At 41.5% G+C, this 10,065-nt stretch overlaps 1 protein-coding gene across 1 annotated transcript; it reads left to right on the top strand.

Moving 5' to 3' along the window:
* The first annotated feature begins 3,054 nt into the window (after positions 1-3,054).
* LOC127106872 (uncharacterized) lies at positions 3,055-9,603 on the top strand. The gene is made up of 3 exons (XM_051044163.1): positions 3,055-3,412; positions 5,220-5,284; positions 7,694-9,603. The coding sequence occupies exon 3, from the start codon at positions 7,740-7,742 to the stop codon at positions 9,438-9,440; it is 1,701 nt and encodes a 566-aa protein (XP_050900120.1). The 5' UTR covers positions 3,055-3,412; positions 5,220-5,284; positions 7,694-7,739; the 3' UTR covers positions 9,441-9,603.
* Positions 9,604-10,065: the final 462 nt, after the last annotated feature.

Raw genomic sequence — 10,065 nt, 5'->3', positions numbered from 1 at the left:
CACACCCAATAGCAGATTCACCCTTGTACCTTTATTTGTGTGTTACTGACGAGGGGATGAGCTCAGTACTCATCCAAGAAATAAATAAGGTGAAAGGACCTGTCTATTTTGTGAGCAAAGTGTTTAAAGGCGTCGAGGCCTGATATTAGAAGATTAAGAGGCTTTCTCTAACGGTCATTATAACCACGAGGAAACTCATACTCTACTTTTAGGGCATCGGGTAATGGTAAAAACAAGCTACCCCATTTGTCAGATTCTAAAGAAGTCAAATTTAGCCGAAAGAAATGATGCATGGGCAATTGAATTAGCTGAGTACGACATCCAATATATACTCAAGAGAAGCATCAAATTTATGTACTAGCTAACTTTCTCACATAATTCAGTTCACTAGTAGGTGATGAGGCTCCCCTCACTTGGAAGCTATCAATAGACGACGCCTCTAACTTGAAGGGAAATGGTGCATGATAGTGTTAGAAGGGCAAAAAAATGTATTTATCGAGGAATCATTGAAGTTTGAGTTTAAAACTAGCAACAATCAGGTTGAATATGAAAGTTACATTATTGACATGACCCTCACCCTTGAGGTGGGCGAGTCAAAATTGAAAGCCAGCAACGACTCCCAATTGGTGCAGAATCAAGTCGTCGGGCGAGACCAATGCCCTCGAAGTAGCCTAAATTATTTGTTAAATGAAACCCATCATATACTACATGCAATTAGATGAACTACCACAAGATGAGTTAAAGGCACAAAAGATCTACAAACATGCAAAAAAGTACACTTTGATGTCAGGCAAGCTCTACAAAAAAAGAAGGGATTCCTATATGATAAGGTTCCGAGAGGAACATGAAATCACCCTAGTCCTCGCTGAAGAACATCAATGGTATTATGGTAGTCATATTGGAGGGTTAGACCTCGTCCATAAGTTGCTAAGGGTAGACTATTATTGGTTTGCCTTAATGAAGGATAACATGGCATTTGTCAATAAATGTGAAAAATGTTAGAGGCACGCTAACTTGCATCATGCACCATTTGAACTTTTTCATTCTATCATAATTCCCTAGTCATTCTATCAATGGGACATGGATATTTTAAGCCATTTCCCATGGAACTCGTCCGACTAAGTTTCTTGATTGTTGGAGTGGACTACTTCACAAAGTGGATAGAAACTAAATTTGTCTCTAAGATCACAACATAAAGGATATGTTGTTTTTACTTGCAGAGATTCGTGTCTTGGTTCGGTCTTCTAGGTGTTACTGTTTCACACAATAGAACAGTTTGCCAACACTACTGTAGTTAGTTTTTGTCACGACCTGGGAGTGCAAACATAATTTATTTATATTGTCCATAAACAGGCCAACGAGCTAGCAAAATCAACAGACAAAGTGATATTAAAGGGGATAAAAAAATAAGCTAGATGATGCCAAAGGACTTTGGGCTGGAAAAATCACGAAAAAATATGGTAATATCGTACAACCCCTCATTTAACCATCAAGAAGACTCCTTCCACCATGGTGTATGGAGCAGACGCCATGTTGCCTGTTGAAACCGACATACCCTATTGGCAATGCTCTTTGTTCAACATAGAAAAAAGCGAAGCGGGGCTTGTAACACCTCAAAATTTGCCCTCCTCTCTTGGGACTAGCATTAACATATTTGCATTTAATTTTAGGGCATTAGGCATTTCATATTGCATAACATGTGGTTACATAGTGCAAGCTATCTTCCCAAGTCTTGATCAGGAGATAGGAAGTCAGAAGGTGCAAGCCAGGGTTTTACTGATTGATCATGGGCCATCTGAGGATTGGGCTGTGAATTAGGGTTTTATGATTCTCAAGGGTATTGATCTTCATCTTGATTGAAGTGATACATCATCATCATCATGGTTGGATGTCATCAGGAGATTGAAGAAGATTCCTTGAGATTAGGGTTTTGACCACTGGTCAACCCTAATCAGTTGCATTGGGCCAATCAGGGCTGGATCAAGAGATGGGGTCTATGATGGTTTTGAGGTTCATTTTGTGATTAAATGGTGATTATTGAGGCTAGGGTTGCACCCTTGAGCTATTTCAGTTGGAGATTGGGGCTTAATTTGATCAATGCATTGCCAGATTCATCTGTCAGATGAAAAGTCAACCGTGGTCAACTGTACATGATCAGGTGGATTTGGAGGTGGAAATGAGTTAGACACACTTCATTCATGTTGGAACAAGTGTTGTATGACATCTCAAAGCTTAAGAATGAAGAAAATCAAGTCAGGACAAAAACTGCCAAAAATAGCAAGTGACTTGTAACTGAAGTTTCCAAAAATGGAAAGTTTTTGACCTCAAAAACAGAAGTCCAAGGAAGCTTCAAATGAAAAATTGTTCAACATGACAGATGTAGATCTTGTTCTCACCTTTCCAAAAAGTCCAAGAACTTGAAAATCCAACGTACGGTTTGCAAAATATGGCTCAGTGAATTTCAAAAAAACCCGTAATCAGGAGGCCATAACTTCCACATGGTTTGTCCAAATTGCAAGTTCTTTATATGCACAAACTCCATTTGACATGTACTTTGAGGGTGCATCATTGGATTTGTTCAAAAATGGTCAAGGCAAAAAGTCACTTTTCAACTGGACAGCTGAATTGGACCAGGGGCAAAATTGTCCAAATGTCAAAATATTGGGAATTTTTGAATGGGACTTTTTCCAACACCTCAGGAATGGCATTTAGAATGTGTTTGAATTTTCATTTCATGCATAAGGCTTTTAATTTGGATTTTGTCATGAAAAATGGAAATGACAAAAATGGACCAAATGCATACACATGGTGAATTTGAGAATGGAGCAACCAATGAGCATGAGGCAAGTTTCTACAGTTCACATATGCTATTTAGAAGGTGTATGTGCTGTCAAAACAGGTGGCACTAGCTGTCATGATGAAATTCCAATTTTACCCCTCCTTTGAAAATGACATTTTTCACTTAACAATGCATTTGGTTAATTAAGTGGATTAAGGGACAATTAAGCATTGATATATAAGCTAAAACACTTCCTAATCATAACAGAATTTCATTTCACCAAAATTCAGATCTAAAAACTCTCCAATTCTCTCACATTTTCTCAAGAACATTCAAGAACACATCACACAAAAACCACAAAAACTCTTCCAATTCTTGATGAAATTTGGAAATTCTTGTTGATCCAATCTTCATTCCACTTCTTCTTCTACTGTTTTGACAAAGCAACTTCCAAATCCTCAAGATTCACAACTGTCCAAAGAATGCTCAACAATGGTGAATTGGAATTTCTCATGATTGGAGCAAATTCAAGCTAGGCTAACACCTCCATTCATCTTCCCTATCATCAAGCTTGGACTGTTTTGAAGAATCACATCCAAATTCATCACGAATCGCAACTGTCGGCAAACAAAGGTGCGAATTCGAATCTCACGGTTTTGTAAATTGTTATATGCATTGTGTAGATCGTTCATCGTAGGTTAGCGTGAAACTTGCGGTTTATAAAACGGTTGAGCGAGTTGAGAGAAATCGCGACTCGAAGCTTTGAGTGAGAAACTTTATTCGATCGATCCGTGAGTTGTGTTAGGAATTAGGTGAAATTGATTATGTATTTGAGATCCTCACACTTAGACCTTTCCATCGGTGTATCATTTGCTTGATTTGGTGGAGAATTTCTTGAGGCCGAAGCTGGTGTTGATGGAGGACGAAGAACACGCAACGTTCTTCACGATTCTGGAAAAAGAGCCCGTGTTCAATCCTGAATTCTCGCATGGCCTTTTTGAACTTTTGTTTACCGCCAAGACCATCCATTCACGCAGCGCCAGCACATTAAAATGCTGCTGTGTCGTTTTGGCCAAAACTAGAATATTACCATACTGCTATTAACACAATTAATTAATTAATGTTAATCTAAATAATTATTAAAAAATCATACACACCTTTAAAAATCCATAAAAAATAGTAAAAAAATCCAAAAAATATGGAAATTTTTTTCTATAGCTTCCTTGTTGAGTGTAGGTTTTTTTGACCTATTGGTCAAAGTTGTGCTTGGCAAATTTTTTAATTGACCTAGGGTTTTCTAATGTATGTCCATTTTTGATACATGTTTGTAATTTGATCATGAAATGCTCATAATGTAGAATAAATTCTTGAAAATTTTTGTGGTGGTTCTTAACTCATTGAGGATTATTTATATGTAAATTTCATGAATTTTGGATACCTGGTTAGAGAGCAGCAAATTCTGGAACTTAGGTGTGACAATTTGTGTCACACCTCATTATGTCAACTTGCAGGATTTTTTTGAGTGACCTATACATGTTAGAATTGAATGAAATTTTGCATGATGATTGGTTGGCATGTTGTAATGTTGTATGAATTTTTGTAGAATTGTTCACTGCATTTTCTATTTGATCATGATTTTTCATTTCTGGAGATCATTTGTGCAAGCTCATATGACATAGGTTGGTAGAATGATTGGGAAATGCTCACATTGTATTGTATGGCCATGAAATTTGATATGCATGAACTAGACACATTTTAGGACCTCCTTGTTTTGGTCTCATCCATTTCTTTTTTGTTTTCAATGAGATATGAATTTTTGAAGTGGATGTATGCATTGATGGTATGAATTGAAGCATGAAATGGTGTCTGTTTTTGTTGATTTTCATTGACATGGTTCCATTTGCCCAATTGAGCTCAAATTTGACATGGTAGACCTTGATTGACCCCTGTTTAGGTGTATTTAATTTGAGAATTTTTGGATGTGTTTTGGTATGGATTTGAATGCAATAATTCTGTTTGTATGTTTGGTGCTTCATTTGAACCAATATGGATTGTTTTGTGCATAACATGAGCTTGGTGGATGATATAAACATGAGACCAATGATGTTTGCTTGTGTTTGATGTTAATTTGATGTTGGTTAATGAATACCTTGCTGTTTTAACTTTTTTCTTGCTTTTGGACCCTAGGCTTGGCCTAGTGGTCTAGTTGCTAATATTTGCTTGATTTTTCAGGATCAAAAAAGCAATGTACATGGAGAATGATCCAAATCCAATTTTGATTGATGTTGTGGATGTTTGTACACTAACATAACATTGTTTTGTAGGTGTTGGAGCTTGGGCTTAAGCCTTGGGCTTGTTTTGTGTTGTATTGTTTAAGCTGTTTAACTGTTTGCTTTACAGTTTGTCTGATTGAGTACTGACTGAGGTTGATTGTTTCCAGGTACTTTAGTTGCTCAGTTCCTTGTGAACTATTGCTTTGCTTTGCTTAAGCAACTTGCATTTGAGGTATAACCTTCTTACTTCATGTAGTCTGGAGACCCGGCTGTTACCGGGCCGGGCAAATTGTCTGAAGTCCTCCTTAAGAGGCAATGCTTGTGTATGTTTATTTTTAAGCCAAGCAGGAAAAGCCCTTCAAGTAAGGCAATTGGTGGAAGGTAGGGACAAGCAACCTGTCCCCCACTATTCAGTGAGTCTTCTCCTTGCTCCCATTACATGGTTGTAGCATTGAGATCAAAAGCCCAAGATCCTGTGCAGTGCACATTGAGTCAGAGTCATCGAGTATAGAAGGGTTCCCCTATTCTGGACCCATGCTCATTTGTCAGCTCTCCCTGGTTAGGGATATGAGCTGTGAGGTCTGATCCTCACTTCATCCTTTCATCTGCTTCACCTTAGCCTCGTAATGGCAAGGTTAAGAGCAAACACAGCCCGTACAGACGACTTGCTTAGGCAGTCAAACCTGATTGATTGAGCCCCTTGTTTGGCTATAGTGCGTGTTATGTGGATATCTAATTGACATGCTTGTTTGAGATACCTGTTCTCATTTGATGATGTATGATTGTATGCTTGTGTGCTAGCTTCTTTCCTGGTTAGGATAGGCTTGTTTATGCAAGTAGGATAGAAAACCGAACTTAGGGTTAACGATGCATGACAACATTAGGCTCGAGTCTCAGCTCCCTAGTTGTGTATCTTTCCCCGGTTTCTGGTTAGCAATTTAGTCCCTTTCAGGGGAACTACATCGCCCTGATCCTCGTTCCAGACGAGGTATGTAGGCAGGTGGTCGTGCGAGACCACTCCGGGCAACCTTTTTCTTTTTTGTGTGCGTTAACTTGTTATCTGATTGTGTGTTTTGGCTCGGATGCCGACGTAAGCCCAGTGATTGGCAGTCGGGCTCCACGTTTGCCGTTTTGTACATATTTTGGTTCGGATGCCGACGTAATTCCATCCAGTGGTTGTCGGGCTCCATGTTTGCCACCCTTGCTTGTTTGTATGTTTTGTGTTGTTTGGCGTGCGTAAGCCGAACTACAGTGGCTCTGATTCTTGTTCCAGACAAGATATGTAGGCATAAGGTGCGATACCTTATCGAGCCCGTTCCTCTTGATCCCACCTGCGTTCCCCGTGTGTGTGTGTGATGTTTAGCAACCTTTTCTTTATTCTAGGACGTGGATCCCTAGGAGTACCTAGGACGTGAGGGGTGCTAATACCTTCCCCTCGCGTAACCGACTCCCGAACCTTTTCTCTCTGGTCGCGAGACCATGTCTTTCCAGGTTTCTCTGAGCGTTTCCTTTCCCTATCTTGGGATAAATAACGTTTAGTGGCGGCTCTGTGTGTTTTTATTTTGAGTCTCGCCGGTTGATTTTTCGCAGGATGCGACAGCTGGCGACTCTGCTGGGGACTTGCGATGTAGACCTATGCTGGTCCATCGTCCCTAAGCGAGTCCTTCCTAGCGTTCTAGGATTAGTTTAGGTTGCTCGTTTGTGTTATTTATTGCATTTATTATTCTAACCAGTGTGTATATATTTGCATTAAATGTTTGCATGCATCATACTATCATGTTGTTGCTGTCCTCTGCAGGTGGTTCTGTTGTGTGGGGTGGGTGTTCTGAGTGGGGCTAAAACCCAGGCCCGAGTATACACCTAGGACTAGTGTGGTCTCACGTTGCCTCTTTCATGTTAAGTCAACATGTGCCTGGCGGCGTGATGTGCCACAAGCCGGACGAGGCTCACTTGATAGTGCTCATCTCTGTGGATATTCCGCTTTGTTTGAGTCACTCCATTTGAGTTGTTGACTCTGGTGACCGATCATTCCCGGATCTTTGGTTTAGACGATTTTAAGAGAGCTACAATGGCACACCCGAAAGGGCAAACCCATTGAGTATCTCCGCCCGATTGTCGAGACCATTATCCGCCTTAGGATGACTTGATTAGAACTTACCTGTGAGGGGAGGGTTGTTCTGTCAGATGTTTGTTCAGATAGCCTTCAGATGGTGACTTTTGATCTGTGATTCAGAGACATAATTATAAGTCGGATTTATGGTCATTTATTGCCGTGACGCCGGAGTGCTGTCCGTGACTTATCAGTGGGGATCCGTTTATTTCGGATTCCCCGGGCCGAGATATTTATCAGTGGGGATCCGTTTATTTCAGGATTCCCCGGGCCGATTCAGATAAGGGTGATGTGTCTACTCGGATATGGTTTGATGATGATGGTGATGATGATGTATCTGTCTTCCGTTTATTTCGGAACCCGTGGGTCAGAATTGGGATTGTACATTCCTCAGATGGTTATGATCAGTTCAGAGCCCAGATTCAGTGCAAATGATCAGATGGCTTGGAGGATGGCAACGCATTGCATTCATTCATCAGCATCATTACATTTTGCATTAATTGCATCTAACCCATGTTTACCCATATGCAGGGACACTTTTGATCGAGATTCTGGTTGAGAGATTTTCTGCTCCAGTATGAGGACCGGTTTGAAGAACAACATTGCTTACAGTTTCTTTGATCCAGAGATTGGTGTGCTCAAGGATATGATAGCATTGATTACTCCTGACCATGTGGGAATGTTTAGAGAGTCATACGGCGGTATTCTGAAGATGGTTTTCAGACTCACTGACTGCGACAGGAGCGCCATCCACACTCTTCTTCAGTTCTATGACCCTGGGTTGAGGTGTTTCGTTTTTCCAGACTATCTGTTGGGACCTCTGATGGAGGATTATGTCAGCATCCTGGGTATTCAGATCCGTGATCAGATTCCTTTTCATGTCACCAGAGCAGAGCCAGATGTCCTTGGAATTTCACGTGCTCTTTATTTGAGTCCGGAAATGGTCAAGGAAGGTTTGAAGGAAAAAGGAAAGCTACCCGGGTTTCATTTGAGTTTCTTGGAGGCCAATGCCAAGGAACATGCTGCTGTGGGTAACTGGAAGACGGTCTGTGCTCTGATTGCTGTGAGCATTTATGGGATTGTGTTGTTTCCTAACCAGAAGAATTTTGTGGACCATAATGCTATCAGATTGTTTATGCAGAGAAACCCTATTCCTACCCTGATTGGAGATGTCTACTATTCAGTGCATAACAGGAATGAGAAGAGGCGTGGGGGTCTGGTCAGATGCTGCTCTCAGTTGCTCTTTAGATGGTTCATGGGGTATTTGCCTTCCCGAGGTGCTTTTGTTCAGATTGACCCTAGTGTCAAGTGGTCCTTCCGATTGATGGGTCTGCGGGTTGATGACATTGCTTGGACTCATAATGGTTTAGCTGGTCAGGACTTCATATGTAGTTGTGGGAGTTTACCTAATGTGCCTTTGGTGGGAGTTCAGGGTTGCATTAATTACAACCCGATGCTTCTCCGGAGACAGATGGGGTTTGCTATAGAGGGTCCTCCTCTCGGGCGAGAGATTCAGGAGTCCTTCTATTTCCCGATTGATGGTAACCAGACCAAGTTGAGGCAGGTATTGGACGAATGGCGAGATATCCAGAGGAGGGGTAAGGTTCCTTATGGCAAAGTCAACTGCCGGTATTTTCCACTATTTGAGGATTGGTTGCGGAAGAGGATTGAGTCTACATTTCTACCGTTCCCTGGAGGTGACTCAGTGTGTCCTAGGATTGAGGGTCCAAGTTCTTCTGTCAGCATGGAGGAGTTCCTTGAAATGAAGAGGGCCAGAGATCAGTTACTTGCAGAGAAAGCGGAGTTGGAGAGAAGTGTTGCTCATTTTCAGGCAGCTAATCAGGAAATCAAAGTGAAGATAGAAGATCAAGACAAGCGACATGCTTTGGAGGCCAAACGCTTCGAGATGGATACAGCCTACTATGGGAAGATCAGCCAGGCCTTAGCATCATCTAACAAGGAGCATGACATCACCAAGGAGAAGCTGTTCAGAGCATCGAAGGTGATTGAGGATGAGAAGAGGAGGCAAATCCTTGTCAAGGAACAGAGAGATGAGAGAGCCAGAGTTCTTGCTGCAGAGTGGGAAGCGGAGAAGGCAAAGATCAGGGCTGAGAGAGCTCATTACCTAGCTGAGAGAGACCATTACTTCAGGCAGATGAAGATTCATCAGAAGGAAGTTGGAAGACTACAGCAGGAGAACACCGAGCTCAGGTTCGCCGCAGAGTTCGCGAGGATGGAAGATGAGATAGGGCCACCTGCGGGACCCTCATCTAGCTAGATCTTTCATTTGTGTTGGATTACCGTCAGGCTTGTTGACGGAATTCACTTGTCTGTATTTCTTTTCCTGATTCTGGAGGATTGTATTTGACTTTATCTGAGTTGATGTATGACTATGGCACTGATAGTGCACTCTTTTGGTTATGGATGGTGATTTTCAGTCAGTGATTGATCTTCAAGCTTTATTTGCTTTACCGTATGCACTCACACAAGCACACACATGGTTGGGGGTATTCATGCCAAATCACATATCTCCGATCTGCACGATGAGATTGAATGCTGAATATAAGAAGTTTGCCGCCGGATTGTTATATGTCTCAATGAAGCCAGGATCGAGAGACAAAGTGTTCTTCATATGGATAGACATTGCATTCATGCATAATAACTTGTTTTCTGTTTTGCAGGTGTCAGTTTCTAACCTGTTTTGATTGACACAGGAATGATGAATTCGTCCAACGCTGACATTCTCGAGCTGAAAAAGAGGATGGGAGAACTGATCAGTGTCATGCAAGAGTTCGCCTTGGAGCAAAAGGTAATTGCCGAAAAGGTGAGGAGGATTGAAGACTGGCTGAAGATGGGGAACATGCAAGGAAACACTTCTTTGTCTGGACCGAAGAAATCCTTTG

This window comes from Lathyrus oleraceus, chromosome 7 (genome assembly GCF_024323335.1).
Source record: "Lathyrus oleraceus cultivar Zhongwan6 chromosome 7, CAAS_Psat_ZW6_1.0, whole genome shotgun sequence".
NCBI lineage: Eukaryota > Viridiplantae > Streptophyta > Magnoliopsida > Fabales > Fabaceae > Lathyrus > Lathyrus oleraceus.
This window is presented reverse-complemented; position numbering and strand designations above follow the sequence as displayed.

Excerpts from the sequence above, each read along its gene's own strand:
- LOC127106872 (XM_051044163.1), top strand. The coding sequence starts at position 7,740 with ATGAGGACCGGTTTGAAGAACAACATTGCTTACAGTTTCTTTGATCCA.